This window comes from Caloenas nicobarica, chromosome 2, assembly GCF_036013445.1.
Source record: "Caloenas nicobarica isolate bCalNic1 chromosome 2, bCalNic1.hap1, whole genome shotgun sequence".
Lineage (NCBI taxonomy): Eukaryota > Metazoa > Chordata > Aves > Columbiformes > Columbidae > Caloenas > Caloenas nicobarica.
Window position 1 is genome coordinate 126,515,826 of NC_088246.1, and position 23,691 is coordinate 126,539,516.

At 36.9% G+C, this 23,691-nt stretch overlaps 1 protein-coding gene across 2 annotated transcripts in view; it reads left to right on the top strand.

Moving 5' to 3' along the window:
* RAB2A (RAB2A, member RAS oncogene family) overlaps positions 1 to 20,418 on the top strand; it is a 43,240-nt gene extending 22,822 nt beyond the window's left edge. For both annotated transcript variants that reach the window (XM_065628191.1, XM_065628190.1), the window contains exons 5-9: positions 1,879 to 1,961; positions 3,374 to 3,466; positions 7,150 to 7,261; positions 16,311 to 16,379; positions 18,758 to 20,418. In XM_065628191.1, coding sequence (XP_065484263.1) covers positions 1,879 to 1,961; positions 3,374 to 3,466; positions 7,150 to 7,261; positions 16,311 to 16,379; positions 18,758 to 18,853 — 453 coding nt within the window. In that variant the 3' untranslated portion in view covers positions 18,854 to 20,418. The remainder of the gene's footprint in view (positions 1 to 1,878; positions 1,962 to 3,373; positions 3,467 to 7,149; positions 7,262 to 16,310; positions 16,380 to 18,757) is intronic.
* Positions 20,419 to 23,691: the final 3,273 nt, after the last annotated feature.

Consider the following 23,691-nt stretch of genomic DNA (forward strand, 5'->3'; position numbering starts at 1 on the left):
AGCAAGTGATTCTAGTAGGAACTCACAATTCTTAAACTCCTGTAAGATCTGCCAGAACCTCTGACAGTCTTGGTTGGCCATGATTAATTTACTCAGGGAAATGAACAATTTCATGTGTCAGAGTGGAGTTTGTGAAGGTGAAACAGGCCAAACTTAATGTACTCAGCTAAAACCCCTTCATGTATTATTTTAGGCAATACATGGAATACACAGATAACAATAACTTGTCTGTTGTCTAGTTAGGAGGACAATGTTTTATGCCTGCGGTTGAGCTAGTCACCACACCAAGAAAAAGTTGTAGAGCTTAGTGGAGCTTCTGGGTAGGGAACCAAGTATTGCGTGCCTTTTTTTTTTTTTTCTCTTACTATTCCTTGATGCAGATTGTCTATATTCTGTTACCTTAGTTTACATACGGATGCACTTGGGCTCCTGGCCAAGTGCATATGCTAGTACATTCTAATCGTGTTGAAACTATTAAATATATTGTCTGTCTTTTGTAACTTTTTCCCCCAGAATGGCTAAGATAAAGTGTTTCCTTAAACCAAAGTAACTGATTTTTCTGGAAGATAAGGATGCTTTCTGGAGACTGAACATGTCAAAACTTGTTGTGCCACTCTTCCTGTTCAATGACAGAATCTAGATCAAGTTCTCCTTGAATTCAAGACGACCTTATATTAAGAAAAGTACAGTAACTGTGAGAAGAGAAATTTCTCTGTAAACTAATTTTATAGGTAGGGCTGAAGTGTAGCTTGTATTTGAAAGATATTTCTTTCTTGCTTTTCATGGTTTTAAATCACAGTAATTTCCTGTAGTCCTACAGATAAGTATCTTACTGCATATAGGGGTTTTTCAGCATTACTATTAGTATTTCTAGTTGTGTTCTGTGTTATCTTTGAATTATGTTAAAGCTTCTGCTTTTACTAAATACTAGAAATAAATGTTCCTTCTAACAACTGTGAGGTGCTAGATAGCCCTTCTGAAAAACATGAGCATGGGGAGCTCAAGGTCTGCAACTATGAATATTTATTTTTCAGAACTGTGTTCTTTTAAGCATGTTCTTTCAAGTGCTGAGATTTTTACAGAATACTTTTTTGTGAGAACCGTCTAATTTGTGTAGGATCTCTGAAGTTTTTCACCAGTGCATATGAAGATGACTCTTGCATGCTGTAGCTGTTTGACAAGCATTGTTTATCAAGTACAGAGGAAATTGATTAACTATGGAGCAGAATTGTGTAAAATTGAATTCAGAACCATTTTCTGTTTTTTTCATAATAAAATGATTACTGAAAGAATTCCATCTGAAGACTGTTGAAAGCTGGCTGCAGTTTATGATATAATGGATAAAATCTGCATCCTTGGCCTTCCAACAACCTTTACACCAGCAGATGGTGGGCGTAAAGATGTCATTCATCATTTATTTACAATGGGCTTTATTTATTCTAGTGTCAACAGCTGCCCCAGGGAGCGGGTTATTGAATTCAAATGTGAAGCTCTGGGTTATTTGCTTCCTTTCAAATTTGTCTTCAGAGCTTAGTTGCTAGGAGTCCATTCTGTGCTCTAATAATGATTCATGTATTGTGAAGCCATTCAGTAAATTGGGTTGTCAGGGATTGCCAAAAAAGGTTTAGAGGTCTTGTTCCGAATTTTTTTTTTTAAACCAGCACTGTGCTGTGGTTGGTGTCTTCTCCTTATGTGCCTTCTCTTGCTAGTGTTAGAGACTTTATTCCCAGTTGTCACCTCTGCTTTCTCCTCCATACTCCTTCTTGTTCCCATCCTCTCAAAAGTAGAATTCTGTGATTCTGTGATTCTAAGTTTGTGGTTTTCAGCACCCAAAAAATAAATTTGAGATATGAAGTAATGAAACTTTGTCTTCTACAGGCAGGGCAGGAGTCCTTCCGTTCCATTACAAGGTCATACTACAGAGGGGCAGCAGGGGCTTTACTAGTGTATGACATTACAAGGTGAGAATATCGAGGAGGTATAACTGGATTAAAATTATATGTCTTTGTAGAATTGTGTTATGGTATATCGCAGTGTTAAAATGTCTAATTTAGTTTGGCTTTTTGTATAGATATTTGTAATCTAATGTTTTGCCAACTTTCTGTAAGTGCTCAAAATCAAAATATAGCCCATGTAACCTATATACTTCCAGTTTTCTCTGTATAGTGGTTGAGAAAAAGTATACTTAAAGTCTCAGGAAGAATGAAACAAAATATTTTTATAAACTATTTGACCATTAACCTCTGAATTACCCTTGTTGAGAAAGACTTCAAAATATTTCATTAATTCTTTTCTAGTGTTTTTATTACCATGAACTATGATTTTTCTTTAATTATAGCAGGTTTTTTACTGAAGTGCTATTCTGCAAAGGAGTGAAATAGTAAAACATCAAAGTACAGTTACATAAAAATACTAGGAAACTTATACCATTGCTGTGTTTATGAGGTTGGGAAGATACAGGTCTTAGTGTAATGATGGTTTTGTGGTTGTTTGGTTTTCTTTTTTTTGGTAGCAGCTGTTCAGAAGTGACTAACATTTTCTTGCTGTATTGAATAGTCTCAATACAACTTGTTGTCCGCCAGCCTGTGAGTACTGTGCCTGGTTTATGAAAATGTTCAGGCTCCAAAATCCTATTAGGGTGTGTGGCTCCTTTTGTGGATCTTGGGTCTCATTGCTTAATTAAGCAACAACTTTTTTACTAGAGATTTCTTAGACTTTTTTGCCTTTTGTTCTTCGATTATTTTTAAATATCAAGAAGCAACACATTCTTTCTGTTGGATTTCCAGCAAATTAATGTTTGATTCATAAATAAATGGTTTTACTCTTATAAAATCTTAAACACGCTTTACAAGCATGTGACTTAATATTTAGTGTACACATTCTGTAAAATCTGTAACATGCCATATTCGTGTACCCTATTTTGAAAGACTTTGCAGCTAAATTCATTATCAGTTTACAAACTCACAGAAAATTGTCAAACATTTTCTGCTTTCTATAGAACAAATATAACTATGAGTATGTGATTATTTATACTGTTATTCGAATCAGTTGAAGCTATCATGGACTTTTAAAATTCAGTTCAGCAGATTTTTATATGTATATAAAATTACAGATTCTTACAGCTGTAAGAATCCTTTTTACTCTTCGTAGCAAACGTGTTTTCAATTACTTTTTAAGTCAAGTTCACTAATGCTCCCTGTTTACTAAATTTTTGTTTGCCTGTTGTCCCCCTCACAAAGGGATTACTAGCTTTTATCCCTCCAGCGTGTGTAGTCATAAATGAGTTGGCTACTCAAGTAGAGAAGCTGACTAACAGGAGGGAAGGAGATTTATTGAAATGCTGCTTTTAATTTTCATTCTCTTCCACACTTAGGAGGGACACTTTCAACCACTTGACAACTTGGTTAGAAGATGCTCGTCAGCATTCCAATTCCAACATGGTTATAATGCTTATTGGAAATAAAAGGTAAAATTTAACCAGTTATGATTTTCTAAGTGGTACAGATTTATGATTTCTCCAGATTTCAGCTTTCGTGTTTTCTTATTTGTAGGCAGTATGTTAACTTTAAATTACTTTCAATCACTGGACATAGTTCTATGGTGAATTTAAAACCTTTCCTTTCCTAATTAGACTGATACAATGTGCAGCACATGTGGATCAACTACTTTATGTTCTCAGTACCTTTTTTAGAAGTAATCTTATTTTAAAAAGATTGTGAATGCATGAAGTTATACATTATATAAATTATAATCACCATTTAGAAGCACCTAGATCTCTCATTTAAAAAGGTAATATGACTTCTAATTTTAGGTGGTTTAAAATGCTTTAGGTTTTGGTTAAGAATCACAGAGAAAATGTCATTTAAAAAAAAAAAAAAAGGAGAAGAAAAGCCCATACTACAGGATTCACTTCAAATACTTTTCTGAAATGTAAAAAGTATATACCTCAATGTTTATATGAGATGTTTCTGAATGTTAAGCCTGCTTCATATTCTGTATGGTTTAGGTGGGGGTGGGGGCAGAGAATGCTTTTTCACCGTTTCCTGGTGAATTCAGACTGCTCTTAGACACTTTTGAAAGTGTGATACCCCATTTGTAAACATTTATTTGGTCTTCTCGTCAGCTAGACTGTCCAAAGTTCTAAAATGGTTCCCTGTTGATGCTGAGGCTTTGTTCTGTATTGAAAGTCTTTATAAAAACACATCAGTTAATATGTTAAGTTTATCTGCATTTTTTTTTTGTTCTGATCCAGTGAACTGTAGCATCATGTCTAGATTTTTTTTTTTGCTGTATGTGGGGTTTTTCTGAATATCAAAAGCATCGTCTCAGAATTTAATAACGCATTAGTTATGAGCCTTTACCTAATTGGCCTTAACTTGTCTCTCTGCCTCAGCAATTCTTGAAGGTAAAGATGCTATTTGAAATAATGGTGTGTATGCTTGTCCTTTAAAATTTAATGAACAGCCAGGTCATTTCTTAGATAGTACTGAGAAATAGCCTTGTGGTAAAGAGTCTGTTTTTGCTACTCCAGCCTGTTCACCTCTTACTTGCTGCTTCTTCCCTCTTCTCCTTTCTATTTTCCTCCCTCTGCCCCCCACCCTCTACCTCACCCTGAAAACATGTAAAGAATTAAGTAATTGTGAAGCTTGTCCACATTTTTATACATAATCTGGAAAATGACTAGCAATGTCCTTTTTAATTGAGGAATGTGATAAGCTTAATCTTCCTAAATTAATATAAAAATGTAATCTCTTTTATTAAATTAAGCTTTGGTAAGCCCATGATGTCCCTGACCAACTTTTTTTATGCTTATGTGAGTAAAAATATGGCACCGAAACGGTAAAGTGTACTGGTTACCTGAGATAAATGTTACATAAGCTTGACATCTGTAACTATTCCTGGCTATTCTTGGCTGTTAAACTATATTTTTGTCTTGCATTCTGCTGATGCAGACTGTACCATATGAGTGTATGTTATAATATGCTACTTGCAGCTAGCTCAGTAATTCCCAGTAGCAACTAGGTTTTATTCAAACAATAAATATACTTAAATTATGTATTTTAATGTACAGATTAAGGTGCCACATTAAGTAAAAGTTCTTTAAGAAGTTTTTTAAAGGGGATTTTTTTCAAGCTTCAAAGAGGAGGATGGGAAGAAAACCCCTTGAATTACATTGCATTATTCTTAAAGTGTGTTACAGGAGTTCTTATGGTAGGGCATACTACTAGAGATGGGCGGAAGGAAGAACGTGTATACTAGCATAGTATTTTTGAAGGAATAAATTTTGTTCTTATGAGTCCCAAAAGTGCACTTGATATACATTTGTAGTACTGACTTATTGCTCAATTTGAAGAGTGTTGAGAGTTTAATTTGAAGTATAATAGCTGTTTTTTGAAAACATTACAAATGCTAGTGTCAAAACATGACAAATACTGTACTTAATCTTCTTTCCAGAACAAAACATAGCTATATTGATCTAGTAAGACCAAATGCTTCGAATTATTGGAATGGAGAGAGGAAGACAACTGTGGTTAGTAGAAGCAGTTAAAGCTCTTTAAGAATATGTTTAGATATCAGTAGTGAGTTTTCATTGGGTTATCACTGCAGTTTTCAATGCAGCTGCACTATTTCAAGTCAAGAGAGTTGTTTATTTCTGTTCTATCATGGAGATAACATTGTAGTGAATCAAAGCTTTAAATATTTTTGAGGGTAGCATGGTAGTAGCAAATAAAGACATTGCTCAAATTCAGAAATACAGATAGCTACTTAAGGGACATAACAATTAACACCTTGTTAAGATATCTTAAGCCTAAGGCTGAGATACTGGGAACACTTACATATAATCAACATCAAATTGAAAATTGTTTTGAGAAGACATTTTTTGTATCCTTATCTTCAAGTGCTCCATGTTTAAATGATGTGCTGAATTGTCTTACTTCATAACTCATCTGAGCTAGCATGTAGTTGTAAAAATTACAAAAACCTGCAAACCTGCTTTGCTGCTAAATAGATACCACAGTGAGTATCATTTATTTTTTATATATATGTAATTACAAGGATGGCAGCACTGAAGCCCAATATGATACTTCTACTGGTATTCTGACTGCAAATTTAACCTCTGCATTTACATGCTGTTCAAAAATGGGTGTCTGAGAAGATATTTTTACATGCACAACTTAAATGAAACTTGATTTAAATGTATATATTATATTTATTATTTACGTTTGTCACGGATGAGTGATTTAGGGTCCTGCTTGCTGCAGAGTGCATCTGTTGCAATGTATAAATATAGCATTTTTATTGCTCAAGATCTAATATACTTGCAAAGAAGGACAAACTGTATGTTCCTTGTTCCTAAAGAAACTTTTAAAAGTAAGAGTGAAATACTTATGTCTCTATATGACTTACAGAACCAGATTTGTCTTAAGCTTTTAAGTCCAAGAGGTTGGGTTTTTTTCTGTTCCTTTGTGCAATATTTAACTTTTACCTAAACTGCCTGGAAAGCAGGAAACAAGAATTTGTATAACAGTCACTTCAAATTCTTCTGCTGCTAGAGGGCAAGGCCTGGAGTTTCCAAACCTAAATGCTAGCTTGTTTGGAGAGGACAGCTAATGTAGTTCAAAATAACTTATTTTTGCTTTGAAGTCATTTTATCGGAACAGAAAGTGACTGTATGAAGTTCTGTTACTGAATAGAAAAAAAAAATGAACTTTATTTTTTTAAATTATTCTTAATATCATTAAGAAATCATTTATAAACTCCCTTATCAGCTCACCTTTATGGTGTGGATTGGTAGATAACATTATACTAGAAAAGAGTGATATCTACCTAAAATGACAACGTCTAAAATTAGCATTCAATGAATGGCAAAATAAATAAATATCCATGCATCCTGTTGAAAAGTATTTCGTGAAGTCTTTAAGATCTGTGTCAGCTAGGATTGGTAGCTAAAGCACATGTGATGTCTGTGGATAGTCCATATGCTGTAAGTGCAAGACTTACAATAGTTCTACCTTAGGTAAGGGCCTGAATAAATATTCATATGCGTGTAAGTTCTTATGGGGGCTCTTGGCTTATAGGCATGTCTCTGAAGAATAATATTTACATAGATTAGACCACGCAACTAACTTTTTTTTTTTTCCATCTTAGTGATTTAGAATCTAGACGAGAAGTCAAGAAAGAGGAAGGTGAAGCATTTGCACGAGAGCATGGACTTATCTTTATGGAGACGTCTGCCAAAACTGCTTCCAATGTAGAGGAGGTAACTCCTGAACACTGATATTTTATTAAAATACTTGTTTTGAATTACACTTCTTTATTTGTACAGATACTATTCCTCTAGGTTTTGGATTCTTTAACTTGATTTAACTACTCTTATATTATGAGAAAGACAATGTCTACGCTGTATCTGATTGCATAGCACTAGTTGTATTGTTGAAAGTCTAGTAATTAATATACTTAAAAAAAAAAAAGATCAGAGAAATGGATAAGTCTGTCTGCCCTGAAATCTAAAAAGACTAGATGTGCTAGTCCAAAGCAAGCCAAGCTATTGGTATCCTTGCCAGATGTCAATCTAACCTGTTCTAAAGACCTCTAATATTTCACAAGCTCTTCAGAGCAATCTATTGATACTTGTTGTTATCTTTCCCCTCCACTACCTGGCAGGAATCTTCTTTGCTGCAGTTCACACACACAATTCTTTCTGTCCTCTGCAGAGCTGCTGAAGAGATCATTATCTTGGTTGCTGTAGTCCGTTATGTATTTCAATAAGTTTTTCAGTCTTTGCTACTTTAAAGAACTGAAGTCTTTTGAAGTTTTGCTTACAGTTCATATTTCTGGACATAGGCAAGTTTGTACATATCTCACCTTGATTTAGTGCACATCTTTCTTGAAGGGTGGGTATGGTGGGCTGAACTTGGACAGCAACTAAGTGCCCATCCAGTCGCTCACTCAGTCCCCCTGTCCAGTGGTATGAGGGAGAGAACCAGACGACCTAAAGCAAGAAAAACTCAGGGGTTGAGATAAAGAGTTTGGTAAATGAAGAGGTGGGGGAAACAGTGTTGTAAAGGCAGTCACTCTCAACTTCCCACAAATGGATTGATTCCCAGCCAGTCTCTGAGCAACAGCTACTTTGGAAAGACCACCCTTTGGTTCTTATTGTTGAGCCCGATGTCATATAATATGAAATGCCCCTTAGGCCAGTTCTGGTGAGCTGTCCTGGCTGTGCTGACACACTGCCAACATCCCCCTCCCCCCACATTTTGCCTACTCTAAGCCTGATCGCTGCAGAGGGGAGAGTAAGAAACAGAGAATCTTGACACTGTGTAAGCCCTGCTCAGTGGTAGCTGAAACTTTGGTGTGTTATCACTGCTTTAGTCACAAATCCAAAACACAGCACCATACAGGCTGCTGTAAAGAAAACTAACTCCATCCTGGCCAGACACTCTACAGTGGTGGGCAAAGAGCTCCCACTGACGTGTCAGTGCTATGTAGAGCAGAAAGATTGTTTCACATGTCTTGCAGGCCCATGTAGTTCATACATACCCACTTACTAACCTTTTTTTTTCACAATAGGATGACACAGTTCAGCTTCTCGTACTACATAATCTGCCCTTACTGTTTTCCTAAGTGCAAAATGGTGGACAACCAATGAGGTATTCTTTTAGCGGTAAAGCCTTCTAGTTTTGAAATATTTAGCAACGGCTTTCACTGACTTCATTCTGGTTTGTTACTGCCTGATTCTAACATTAACACCTCTCTCCATGTCAAAAAATACGTGCTGGCGAACAAGTTATCCATTACGTAGTGCATCTCTGATTATCAGGAGGAAAATGAGCATAAAGATTTTTGTCAAAGTTCAAATAGAATCCTCTCCTGATGATGATACAAGTGAGTAATTGCATGCATGTACTAACTTTCTAATTCTGATGGAAAAGATTTAGGCTATAATCCTTTTCAGTGACAATCAAATGCACTCATATGGTATTCTCAGTCAACACTAAGAGAGGTGGCATGGTCTAGAATAGTTACAGCTGAAGGAGCAAAATTTTAATCTTTGAGCCAGTAAAAATAAGTGAGGAGAAATAATAGGCACGGTAGGTGAAAGATGTCACTTTGTGGACAAAAGATGAGACCATTTTAATTTTAATATTGATCCTGGACTGTTCACTGTCAAAGAAAAAATAGAAGGAAATGAGGAAAGAAATTGTGTGGAATGGGCAACAGTTGAGGAAAGAACAAGAAGTATGCAAAATGGAGGCAAATCTAGCAAGTCTTCAGTACTTCACTTTATGACTGGAAAGAAATGGTTTTGTGACTGCCTGGGGATGTAGAACTCAAACAGTAAGAACTTTTTGAGGTAATTCAGCTAAAATGAGATGAAATCTTAAGCAGAAAAAATCTGTGTCCCGTGTCCAGCAATGTTATCTTAAGTGCTAGCAATGGAGAACATTTTTACTGACTTCATTGGGCAACTAAGGGCTAAGAAAGTATTTTCCTATAAAGAATATGTATGTATACTGTTGAATTTTTGCATTGATGGAAGTAGACTGCATCTTCAGTGATTTCTAATCTGTATCACTAGTGCATTGCTTTCTTTACATTCTGAAAAAACAAACAAACAAAAAATCTTGTTTTGGAGATGTTCAGTAATGTACAGACTGAGCATTGCTGTTGGCTTTCTCCCAGCAGAACGCACGGAAATTGTTTTTAATTTATGCCGAAAGGAGTCTGTTGTTAGAATCTTGTTTATCATACCAGTTCTACTTTTTTGGATTGTGGATGGGGGATTGTGTGCTCTGAAGTGCTGTTTGCAGAATTCCGTGCCACTCGGTTTTTTTTCCCTAAGAAAACACTGTGATGCCTGTTGGTAGGCTTTTCACTTGGATACGCATTAAGACTGAGGTCCAAACCCCGGGAACGTTTGCACTTGTTTTACCCATGGCATCAGGTAGTTTCCTACCTTGCATTAAAATTACACATACTAATTAAGAAATTTTTCTCTCATTTGTAAGAGACATTAACAATTTTATCACATTTGTTTCTTCACTGGTAGTTCAACAACAGTGTGTAACTGCTAATTGGAGTCTTACCTGAAATGAGGTCAGAGCTTGCAGAGTAGTTTCTGCTTGGGCAGGGTCTAATGCTTGTAGAGGCAGAAGAGAATCACCTGCATGAACTCGGGGTGACCACGCAGTCTCCTGCAGCACACAGTACTTACCTTTTTGTCCCTGGAATATCATTTGTTTCAACACTTCTACATGGGCTGGTTCCAAAGAAGTCAAGATACCTGGCTGTGTTTGAGAAGCTGGAACTTTGTGTATTCTTGCACTCCAGACTGCTACTTTTAATAATAATTAATGTGATCAATGTGTTTCCTGGGGGTACTGGTCAAACCAGTAACAGACACCATCACTGTTCAGAAGCTGATCTCACTTGAGTTGTGCTGGTGTATCACTGAATCCTGGTGTGGGAGTTGGTTTGAATAAATTGCTTCCCATATGGAGGGGATGCTATAGCCCTATGCCAAGCTTTCATTTTAAGAGTATTGTCTTTGTTATTCCAGGTTGTCTGCACATAAATAGAATGTGATAATGGATCCATTATTTAGGGTTAGATCTGAATAGACTGGTGGTTTTGACTGAGCAATGAAGCACTTCTGCTACATGAAGCTGGATAGCCATTCAATGTGTTTATTTCAGCTGTAACTTAATTTTCTCTTCAGGCAGCTTCTTTCATATTTTTGCTTAAATGGATAATGAATATTCAGAATTCCTGCAGCTTCAACAGCAGTACTACTTCATCACAGATAAGGGAAGGAGGATGGCCTTTGTAATATTCTGAAGGGTGAAGATTAAAATCTCAATGGAAAAATGAGGTTTTTAGCAGCTTCCAAAATTGAACCAATTTTTACAAGTGTATTTTATTTCCCCTCCTCACCCTCCCTTAACACGACTAATTGCTGGTAAACAAACAGTTGTTCAACCTGGTAATACAGTTACCAGGGATTTAGTTAAAAAAACTTGAAAATCCAAGGATGTTAGTAGCTTTCATAGCAAGGTTAAGTGACACACAGATGTAATCTGACTAGAACTTGCAAACCAGCAGGATTTCTGGTTCATGGGAGTTTAAAAAAATAAGATAAACCCAACTGTTTGGTTTGTTTTAACTTGTATTAAAACTGGTATTCCTTCAAATTGCTTGGAATCCAAGTTCTGTGAACTTTCAGCTGCGTGAGGCTGGCACTTCAGCTGGTTTCACCAATGAGGAAACAGAGGTGAAGCTCACCTCAGCTCAGCTGTGGGAGGGAGCAAGGGCAGGACATGTGCACAGGAGCAAGGGCTCCTGTGAAGATTCACAGCTTTTACCTCCTTGTGGCAAACGCTTGGACTGTGCCCCAGCTCTGCGGTAAGGAACACTGGCTCTGCCACAGTTCTTAGGGCTTCTGGTCATCCCACAGTATAATCAGAATAAAAAGTCTCAGTGAATCGAGGGTTTCAGGCTTCACAGAAGAGCATGAAAAGTACTGTATGGCTGCCTGCCTAAGCTGTAGATTCTGCTGGAGAGATAGATCCTTAGTTCTAGAGTTTATCTTCTTTTTTGCTCAAGTGTTCTGTACTTTATAACTGTTCAACAGCAGCTGCAGCACTTAGAGACACCTCGAGCTCTAGTAATGTGCATCTTCCCAATAAGTTTGAGAAAGATTGCACTTCAATGGGTCCATATAAACAAACTGCTGTCAAGTTTCGTTGTGTGCCTGTGGACCTTTACTTCAAAAATAAGACTACAGATATGTTGGGGTGCTTTATGGGGTGTATGTCTATTACGTAGAACCTTCCTACTGTTTGGTAATTAACCCTCTTTAGTCTCCTAGACTTATTTCTGAAGGATCATTTAGTCGTAAAAAGTATTGTCTTACTGTGCATAAAACTGCTGCTCAGAGCTTTGGGCTCTCACTCTAAGTGGCCATCCAGCACCACTTACGCACTGGGATGGTGAATGCTTTGGGGGTAAATCCATTTGTGGTCCACGTTGTTACAATTTCCAAATACTTTATTTAATACTGGAATATTCTAACTATACTAATCTAATCTTACTGATTAAAGATAGGAAACTGGGAAGGAGGATGAAATTCTAGGTGTTGGCTGACCGCAGAGGTGAGGGTCGTGATTTAGAATTCGTAAGATATTTACCCTTTAAGAATTCCTCATTTAATTGTAAGAAAGCATTAAGAAATAATCACTGCCCAATTTGTATGTCAAAGCACTAAATTTAATTTTAGTGTTGCCACCAGAGGGCAGCGTGTTACACGAGCTGGCAGTACAGAACCTGATCTATTTTGGCTTTAAGCGAAGATGAACTTCTAAAATCTGAGGTCTGAAAAGTATCAGTGATTCATTTGCAAGTTTTTCCTGTTACATTCAGCTTGTAGCAAAGTCCTCAAATACTCAGCATGGCATTAGCTTTCTGAGAAAGAAGTGATGTTACTGACACGGGCCAAGTGAAAACTAAATGTAGCTGTTCTAGAACATGCGTTCAGGTGCCCTTAGCTTATTATAACTCCTGCATACAACTTCCATGAGGCAGAGGTATCAGGAACTATTCCCTTATTTTCTGCATTGTTTTTACCAGTTACAGAATTAATTCTCCCTGGTTGTGTCTCCAGGGTGGTAAAACTACATTACTTGTTTACTTTGTGTGATAAAATGGATGCCAAAGTTGATTTAATTCTATGTTCAATGTTTTTAGGATTAATTTATCTTAAACGCAGCATTTGTACTGTTTGGTAGTTGAGTTTCTATGTTTTGGGTTGTTTAGGGGTTTTTTTGAGGTGAGATTTGTGAGACTTGACATGTTGATTCCCACACAGGAACATGTTGTAGGAAACTTCTTATACAAATCATCTGAAGTGATATTATACTGGTATATTGGGACTCAAAAACCTCCTTTATTAACTTTGTGGTATGTCCAGGTGTGACACAACAGGCAGATCACATCTTAAAAGATTCACCTTCCCACTTGTACAGTAATGTAATTTTCCTTGACAGGGTATTACTATTATTTGAGAAGCTACTTACAATGTGAACACATTGAAAAACATGTTATGTTAAAACCACTGAATAACTCATATACAACCTTTTTTAATTATGTGGTACAGATACATTCAGTATCTGTATCATGCATAAAAGCATCAGTAACTTGTGATTTAGAAAGATTAAAACCAAGAGTTAAACATTAAATGTAGATATTTTCCTGAACCTACATTGTTTTAATTTTCCTGAAATGTAGTCTAGAATTTTTATATTTGGAAGTCTAACTTGCTATTTTTGCAAAAGTTTCTCTCTCCCTTTTATAAGTAATGGAGGTACTGTGTACTAGGGCCTTGCCATCTTTCAGGTGACTGAGTATAAATCCAGATTGAATCTGTTCCTACCTCTCCTGGGGTGGTGAAAATGAACCTGGACCTGAGCTGGTTTGGGCTGGAGGTGCTCGAGTATCTTTGTATGGTGCTTTAATAAGGGCAGCGTTATGGGAATGTATAGCGCAACCGCAGTGGGCTTGGTAGGCAGCCAGCCAAGTCCCCACGGGCTTACTGGTGGAGCTCTTGTGTTGTGTGGAAGTGGCTGAACTGCACCTGGATCCAAGTCGGCGTGTGAAGGGCTACAGCTGTGTTCTTGCAGTCCCCTGCACATGGTCTAATAAATCCAGACTGGATTTGAGGGGAAACCGCTCTGTCTGTCTGCATCCGTGGCTCAGTTAATCTGCAAATAGGATAAACTGCCCATAAATAATTGAGAGTTTAAAGTATACTGCGTGTTCCAGATAAGAGTTAGAACATGCAGTATTAAAAGAGATTTTTAGAAGAAGTCAATTATACCAAGTTCACCCTCTTGTCCTTGCTAATTGGGGCACTAGCGTGCAATGCCAAAATCTGATATAAAATTCTTAAAGCAAGTAGACCACTGTAAAGTAAAGTTCTCAGGTGGGTTACTTTGAGTCTGCTTATACTTTGAAGCATAAGCCAACTTAAAATAGATGGATGCAAGAAACAAATAGAAGTCTCGAGGGATGCAAGTCTCTTTTCATGGCTGATTAGTAGTAATTTTTCAGAATCCATACCAACTGAAGAAAACATGAGGTAGACTTATTATGTGCTATATTCTTGTGAAACCATTGTTTTTAAATAGGAATTATTTAGATGTGACCCAGTGCAGCCTGGCATATTGCCATGCAGAATAACAGTACGTGCTGTTTGAACACTAATACGTGGTGCACCAGAACCGCTGATGGAAATGTGGTAATCAGATTGTCTTTTCAAGACAACTGAAATGATAGAGCTGAGGTGAATGGAATATTTTGATTTTCAGATCAAGTTTCTTAGGCAGTATGTTTACTATGAAAATAGCCTGTACTGAACTCGATATGCGTTTTTTGCTTTGTACGGTATGTGTGTAGTAACTGGGGGATGAGGAAGTAGTGTTAAATCACACAGTGTTTTCAAGTGCATTTTATTATTTTTTGTGAGGATAGATGCATTCCTACAGTAATCTGTTCTTGAGTGTAGCATCCAGAAGATATTTTATACTCAGCTATGCTAGTTTGGAGTTCGTAGTCTGTTAAAATTCGAGTTTTGTTGATCTAAAGTAATTTGTATAGATCCAACATAATTCTCATGAAATTAATTCTAAAAGCCTTGGTATATTTAGCCAACATCTTCTAGAATTGTTAGGCGTGCCAATTGTTAAGTGCTTGTTTATATGAAGTTATCATAACACATTTTTAAGACTTCAAGTTCTGTTTAATGTCCCACTGAAATAGAAGCAAGTATCCTCACAGATTCCAGCTGTGTGAATTTCCGAAGTTTTTGACTTATACCTTTCACTGGGCCCATATATGAGGCCATTACAATAATTAGTGTGTTATCAGGAACCAAGATAAGTTTGTATTTTTTTCTTACATCGAAAACTGCAGTTTCTGAGGAATTTGCATCAGTTCATAGTTGGCCAAAAGCCAATTTTTTTCCTGAACTCTAATGCGTGTTTGAAAAACGAACTCACTTCCTAAGTGCCTTGTGAATCTGCAATGATTAATTCTTCTCATTATTTTGCTGCAAATTCTCATGACCCTCTGTGATGATTCGATCACCCACTTAGAGTTTATGCATATTCATATCTTTCCGCTCCTGCCGCAGTCGTTGGAGTCTCCTTCACTGGCTGTGGTGTGTGCTTGGTGCAGTAATTGAGCTGCAGTAGATTGATTACTCTGGGGAGCTGTAAGGCCTTTAAAGGTGAAAACATATCAGTCCTGTTAATTAGGAAACAAAGCTCTGGTGGCAAGTTCAGCAGTCAAATGCTTCTAGTGTAGAAATGAGGAAAGGTATGATTTGTTCCTCTCCATGAACCCTATTTACTTTTTTATATTTGAATTAGATCTGTATTTGCTGTAACAGGCTTATGCAGAAGATAGCATATCTTGTATGACTGCATGGTGTTGGTATTTTAAAACAAAAAACTATATGTTGACTGTAATATTTATGTGGTATATGATTGACTGTAATTTTTAGCTACTTTAATCACCTCTTAAATTATACATTATTTTAGGCATTAATTGACCTATGAAGTTAAACGAGAGACAAAAAATTGAATCATTGATTGTAAACTTCAACTAAAAACATATAATTCACTTTCTCAGGCCTGAATGTCAAAGTCTTTTCTCTGAATTAAAACAATAGATTTTCAGAAATCATAATAAAACCTGGGGCCTCTCATTTCTAGTATTAAGATGTCTATTGCCTATTGTGTGCAAGATTAATTAAAGAGAACACATTCTTAAAATTAGGTGAATATTAAATGATAGCATAAGGTTTCATCCAGCAGACAGCATCCTTACATCATCATTGTAAGTACCCTGTGGTTTTATGTTGCTAAGCACTCTAATCTAGAGTGGCCTATTACAAAGATATTAAGGGTAGGGGAAACCATCTGCCACACAATCTATCCATAAGGGTCAGAAATAAATAATTTAAAAGTAATTTATATATCTTAAAAACCACTTTTTCCCTGTAATTACTGGACAACAGATTGTGGAATACAGATGTTGTGAAAATGTCACTGTTTTTGTAAACAGCTTGTGATCCATTGTTACTTCAGGGTAGGTTATAGGATGCTGTTGTCTTACCTGTTCCTGCTGAGGTCAGGAAGAAATGTCTTCCTGAAACAATTGCACATGAGATTGGATTCCAATTAGTGGAACTTACACCAAAGGATATTGCCTTCATTGTGTTTGTTTTGTTTTTTTTCCCTGTATTTTAGGCATTTATTAACACTGCAAAGGAGATCTATGAGAAAATCCAGGAAGGAGTTTTTGACATAAACAATGAGGTAACTTCTAGTATGCTAAACACTTCTTGTTTCTTTGGGGTATTTTGGTGGTTTTGTGTGTGTGTGGTTTTGTTTGTTTGTTTTAAGTACAAAATTCACCTTCCTAGCAGGCTGGACAGCAAAATATTTGTCTGTTCCATTTGGATATAGATTTGTCTGCCATTGTGATAAAAATGGATTAAAATAAGTGACCCTATCCATCCATGAAGCATCACAAAATAATATAAATCCCCAAAAGAGAAGAAAATCCACTTTCATCCACTTCTCCATATGGTGTCATCTGTTTTCGAAGATAATTTTCCACTATGTAAATGGGGGACCATGTTGATATGCCAGATGCACTCCATGAGCTGTCCAGTGTAGGGGAGGGATTGCTTTGAGAGTTACATAAAAGACTTTTGAAATGTTCCTGGTTTAGGTGGCTGGATTCTGTAGGGAATAAAAGATTAGCCATTTTGCCTATGCACATTACTGAAATTACAGATTATCGGGCCTGTCTCTTTGCTTGTTTGGGGTGGGAGTGGGGAGGTGGAGCAGGGAGCGCTTTTGTAATGCAAGAGCCTGGAAAGACCAATAATGTCTCTCTTGAATTTTGAAATGATTGTGCTGATGAAAACCTTAAGCAGTTAGGAGAGAGTTTCATGGCCATAGAAAAAGCAGATTCAGATTCAGTGGTAGTCAATAGACATATTAGGATCATATAGAAATGTTAAGATCATATAAGCTCTCTGTTAACATTTGCATAAAAAGTCACTACATAAAGTTTAAATTTGACAATGTGAAGTGGCGAGTCCTTTCTGGTACCAAGGTTTTTTGTTGTGGTTTGTTGTTTTGGTTTTGGTTTTTTAATCCTGTATGTCTCCAAACATTGTCACTGAGGTGCTTAGTGAAACCACATGTGAAAATCTGCACTGCCACTCTGTGTTCCATACATGTTCTGGGAATAGCTGCATTCTCTGTCTGGGACTGTCAGTCTGACGCTTCCCTTAAGCATGGTAGTCCTTGTAGAATTGTTCAGAGAGCAGTGAGGGAATTGGTAGGTCTCAATTAAATAGCTTCCCCTCTTTCTGCTTAATATATTTCAAAATGAGAAAACTTAGACTATTGAAAATATTGCTGTTATGACTTTAGAGAGGAAATAATGAGAAACTTCGGTAGGACGCAAAGTATTTGCATTAGGAAACTTGTAGCTAACTAAGACTTGAATAGTAATCCTTCAAGGATGCTAATCCTGACTAGAAAATGTGCGTGTGGTGTTTTGGTGAAACAATTTTTAAATTCAGCTTAGCGATTAAAAACTTAAAATTTTCTTGAACATTTTTCCTAAAGAAAATGCGCTCGGTAATGCAACATAAATTGGACAGTAATCAGGGTGTCTGAAAATGCTCATTGTCTCTGTCGAGTTTCATATAGTAGCTGACTGCTGTACTGTGCCTTGTGGAGCTTTGATTGCCGGCTGCTGTCAGGAGCCAACAGTCCGTGCTATTTATTTGGCTTTATGCCAAGGCTGGCTCCTTGATTCCTCAAGAAGTTGCTATCAGCCCAGAGGGGGCAAAACCAATGAGCCATAGGGCAAGCTTTTTATTAAAGAGGAGTCAAAGAGCGAAAAGAAACCACATCAGCTGCTGTCAATACTGAGCTAGTGCCAGAAACCCCAAGGCTACTACTGTTGCAGAACAACTGCCAAGCACTATAAATCTGAGATTTACTGTGACGCAAAGTTTCCTTAAGAGCTTAATTTCTGAAGCTACTGTATTACTTTTCTCAAAGTGCTGTATTTTTAGGTAAAATCCACTTGAGGGAGTGAGGGTTAAGATATAAGTGTGATTTTGATGAATGAAAGAGCTGCGCTGTGTGTGGGTTCTTGGCAAGTAGCCATGTCTTTCGGGATCATAGAAATTATTGATGACACAGAACACTTGTATGCCCTTAGCCTCTACAGCTGATTCAACACAGAAAGAAATACTGTCTGGAGAGGAAAAGTTTTATATTAAACTGTTAAACTAATGGAGGTTTTGGTGAGAGGGGAGAGGTTGCACGTTTCTAGCAAGTGCTATGTGTTTTTAAAGCCTTAGGCCCAATAGTACTCACATACAATTCTTGCTCTGTGTTTTCATGTTAGGAGTTTAAGGTACAGAGTTTAACATAGATAAAATTTAAATGAGAAGGAAACCATCTTCCTTTAAATTATATTTAATCACCAAGGACATATTGCTTATGTGTGTGTGTATATATATATATATATATAAAAATGTCGCTATATTTATTGCCTACATTTGGAAAACTTGCTATATTGATCTTCTAAAAAAAAAAAAAGAAACTTTTCAAGTATATTGATGTTCTAAAATAATTATGCTGTGTGTTAAACTTCATTGCAGGCAAATGGCATAAAAATTGGCCCTCAACATGCTGCCACTAATGCAACACTTGCAGGCAATCAGGGAGGACAACAAGCTGGAGGAGGCTGCTGTTGAGCCTGTTTTTACTTTCTAGCTGCCTGGATGGGGCCTACTAACTTGTTTGTTCACCCTTCCCTCCCCCCGCCCGCTCGCCTCCACTTCTATTCAACTGAGACATGAAACTTGTAAGTTGGTTTCCTGTTGCAGAAGAAGACTTTATCCTTCAAATTCTTGTATAACTTTGAATAAATGGTTAATGTTCACTTAAAGACAGATTTTGGAGATTGTATTCATATCTATTTACATTTGATTTCTAGGTCAATTGATGTGATTATTTTTGTTAAATGTTGTCTTGTGCCCTTGACTACAAACTGAATTGTATTAAACACTACAAAGTCATCTGAGTATTTTAATCAGTTTGTGTAGTTAGGTTTCCCAGCTCCTGCGGTTACCTAATGTTTAATATTGTAGAGCTGTCCTCAAGTTTTTTGTCAATTTTCAAGGCTATAAAGAGAAGCGGAAGGACTCTTTTAATTCTGTATTTATCACTTTCTGTATATATAGTTTAATAACCTGCTTGGGTGTACTTGCCAAGCTAGAATTCTTTAATGCATTTGCATAAATTCTATACTACTTAGAGCTTGGAAACTACAGAAGCATTAATAGAAATTGCTTGGATGCTAAATTTTAAGCCTTTTTGACATTGTTAGCATGTTCATCCTCCCCTGTCATTATCCTGAAGTCCAAGAGAAATGCTTAATGTATATTACTAGAGGCTACATATGTGCTATCTATTTTAATGCCAAATGTTTGCTGTTTGTCCACAATTTCCACGGCACCTCTTCAGAAATGGATTAGCTGTTTGCCTTAACGAATACTATAGGTAAAAACAGAGTAAGAAGGAAAAGTAGAGGAGGGGTTGGTAAATTTAAAATGGCACATTATAAAAATGTTCATCTTTTCTTAATGTTTTGTTGTTCGTTTTTTCTTCCACTTGTTTACCACTTGATTTCTGGGTATATTTTTCATGCAAGGACAGTTTTTTCAACCTAAATGTACAGTGGTTGTGTAAAGTTTTCTTTTAGTGACAACTTGTAATCCTAAATATATGGTAAGCATCTTGTCTATTGTGAAGAGGGTGTGAAAATAAAATCTGCCTATTTGGAAATCTTGATGAAAATCAAACCTAGAAATGCTTTGGTACTTATTATGGTGGGTGGTCAGGGGGGATGTTTTGCCTCAAATGAAAAGGTTGCAACAATGCAAAACAAAATCCTGTGTTTAAGTGTTTATTTGTTAAGTGCAAAATATTCATGTCACTTTTCCTACAAACGAGGAAACGACTGAGTTTTCACCTCATCCTATTTATATAAATTGCAGATAAAAGGGTGACGTTAATGCTAGGCCATGCTTCATGTATCTAAAAAGAAAAAAGCGGGGGGGCAGGAGGGGCAATGACTGCAAAACTTTTGTGTTACTGGACCACTACTGACTGCAACACAACACTGAGGGACATGGATCCTCATGTCATCCATTCTTATTGTCAGACCTTTAACATCGGAAGTGAATAAACTTCAGCCTGACAGGTGTAATATAGCAGTGGTTATGAGATTAAATAAAGTTTAAAAAAAAATGCGAAACTTTTTGTTTGTATCTGGGGGAAGGGACAACTGATAAGGATTGATGTTAGTTGCTGACTTCAAATCTTTCTTACATATTCAGAAGCATTATTAGCCATGTAATTTTTTCAACTATTTAAATTCATAAGAGGGTACCAATTTACATACATACATACAAACTGTTAACTGTTCATTACATAATATTAATATTTATATTTATAAAACACAAACGCTTGTTGCTTCAGTTGAAGTTTGAAAATTATGTTGCATGACAGTGAAACCACAGGACCGAATTGCATTGATGCCAAGGGAAAACTGCTTCGTAGTAACTAGAAGCTTACAAGAAGGAAGGAAGGAACAAGGGTGCTTGTTTGAATTAACTGCTTGAAGATGTTTTCGGAGCTAGCAACATTGCAGAACTCAACAGTTTGAGATGGGAGAAAAGTATGCTCTCCTGTAGCAGCCTCAGTTACATTACAAATGGGAGTAAATTTGTCATAGCTGTAAAAACTGGCCCTATTAAGGGAGCAGGGGAGGGGAATTGTACCTGAGAAGAACAAAAATGCATTTTGTTTTAAGTGGTGATGATTTATGAAACTAAAACTTCTGACAGCCACTCATTTTCTGAAAGCGTGGAAGATGTGTAGGATTGACCAGGAATCCAGGGCTATCATAGCAAAGAGCCACCAGTGCTTTTGGGTTGTGGGTTGGTTTTTTGGGAGGGGGGCGGGCAGGGGGAATGTGGTCTGACTTACTATAGTCGTGTGTGCTTATCAGCTTTTGGTGGTGGTGGTTTTTTGTTTTTATTCTGCTGATTGGTCCTGACTTATATGCCAGTCTTTTACTGTGCGTTATGTTAAGAATCTGGTACTTTTCAAAGAGGAGCGAGCACAAAACTGAAGTTTCCTCGTATTCTGGCTGGCTTTTTGTCACAAGCTTTGTGCATACGTAGTCCTTTTGTTGCCAGTTAGGAATCTGTATTTTTGTTGTTTTTGAGAAGCTGCTGATCCTGTTTTATCGTAGTAGAATTTGAAAATTACATAGCACAGAACCTAGCAGCAGGGTTTACTTTTACAGCATGTGCTTTACAAGGTTGTTTTTTCACAGGTTTCAGTTTTACTTGTACATGAGTGACTGATAACTTGCTTGGCTTTCATGTTGAATTCCAGTTGCTTTTATTGGTTGTGTTTTCATAACCAAAGACTTTGAAATATTAATTGTTCTCCAGCAACTTGTACAGCTGTTATATGTAATGACTATTGATACTGAAAAGTCATACCACGGAGCAGTTTCCCCGTACTCCCAGTTTAGCATATGGTATAAACCATAGTTAACTTACAAAAAAGTAAATCTGGAGTGACAAATCCTCTAAGCCTGACTTAAGTCTTATCTCTTATTTCTACTTATAATGAGAAGCTCCAGGAATTTCGGCAGTCGTTGAAGAAAGATTAACACACCTCTATCTTCTACCTGCGTGTTTCTGTTGACTTCAATCATTCTGATTTATTCCTGTACAAGATCAGACTCAGCAGCAACTTGAGGTAAATGACTGCCAAAATACTTACTGATATGCTAAAATGAGAGGCTGTCTGAAGCCCCTACCAGGCAGCGAGCTCTCTGTTCCCTGCTCCAGAGATGTCTCTTTCCTACTGTTACGCTTTTTGTGACACTTAATTCATTGTATTGACTAGTTGAAGGGCCTTCAACTGCAATATTTATATATCGGTGGGGTTAGAGGGGCACAGATTAGTTTTAGGCTAAATGGCATCCATTTAAGTTGGGAAATTTATTTCTGCTTCAAGAGTTTAACTGTGAGTGTTAGAGCACTAAATCTGTTCTTGGGTGGAAAGGAAAACCTCATATCAGGATTTAAGTTACAGTTAAACTGAATCCAAGTAAAAAAAAAAGTGTATTAAAAATACTAGAAATGTCATAGGACAATTTTTTGCATGAAAGGTTTGGGGGTTTGTTTAAGTAATCATTCTAAATGAAGGCACCCCAACGTGCCTGCATTTTTGTCGAAGTTGTTACCGGTAGGATGTTGCCTTTGTAAATGCTGAAGTCCGCGATGGCGATTGCTCTCGATGGCCTATTCCTTTGACGCTACTGATTGTCCTACTGCCTTCTCCTTAGTTGTTTGTTGTTTGTGTTTATTTTTCTCCTAAATCAACTTTCTCTTGTGTGTTATCTCCTTTTTGTCTTGTCTGTCCTGTTATTCTCTCATTCAAACTGAATCCAGTGAGCAAAGTGCTGGCTCGCCATCTTTACTGCACCACATCCTTACCCCTCCCCTTAAGGGAATTTGCCCAATATGGGGCATTTGCTTTGGGGATTAAGAGGGATATATTGTGTTGCTGCATGATTTAAAACCATGAGGTATTGCATGGGCTCTTTTACATGTTACACATACTGCATGTACTGTTTGGCGGAGGGAGGGCGATATAATTTGCCTATTCCTTTTCCGCTGTTGCATGGGAGGAGATAGGGGAGAAGGAGGAAGACTAACAGGTTTTATTTGGATATCTTAATCAATTTGTTTGCTGATATCATACTTAAGTATATACTGAATGTTCCTCCCCCTAAAATCTCTGGTTTTCTTCTGCCATATTACTGCAATGTAACTTTAACAGTATGCAGTGGTGATTTATTTTAATACGGTACTGAAATCTCCATTTGTAAATAATCCAGGCTGCTGCTGTGTAAGTAGCTGATGAAATGTCTTTACTGGGTCTGCTGCCTATGAAAGAAACCACAACATTAGGCAATAAAAACTACTAACAGAATGTTACAAAACCAAGACCATGACAAAAAAGCAGCATGTTGTGGATCTATCATTTTTATTCTTGGGACAGATTTTATTATTTTTGGAACTATTACAAGGCTTATGTTAAATATTGTGGATGATAAGAGGAAACAGACTCTTGGCAAACATGGAAAACCAATTACAGCATATTACCCTATTCCCCTTCCAATAAAGGAGGGGCGAAGCTAAAAGTTTATTCTTTGCTTAGCAGCTGGAGGAGAGGGAGAAATAAAAAAAAATAAAAAAAAAAAAAAGGCGTTCCAGCTTTAGGATGGGCTTGAGGAAGGAAACAGTTTCTGTAGCAATCTTACCGTGGGCAATCCAAGCAAGGAGGTGAAACCAGTGTGCTCCGCAGTCAGTTTTACCCCAGTCTAAATTAGTACACTGTTGTCAGGGGAGTGCTGATTAAAGAAATCACTATTCTGTACTATCAGATACGCTGTTCACTTAAAAATAAATTTAAAAAATTGGGCTTGGTTGCAGCCTTCAAC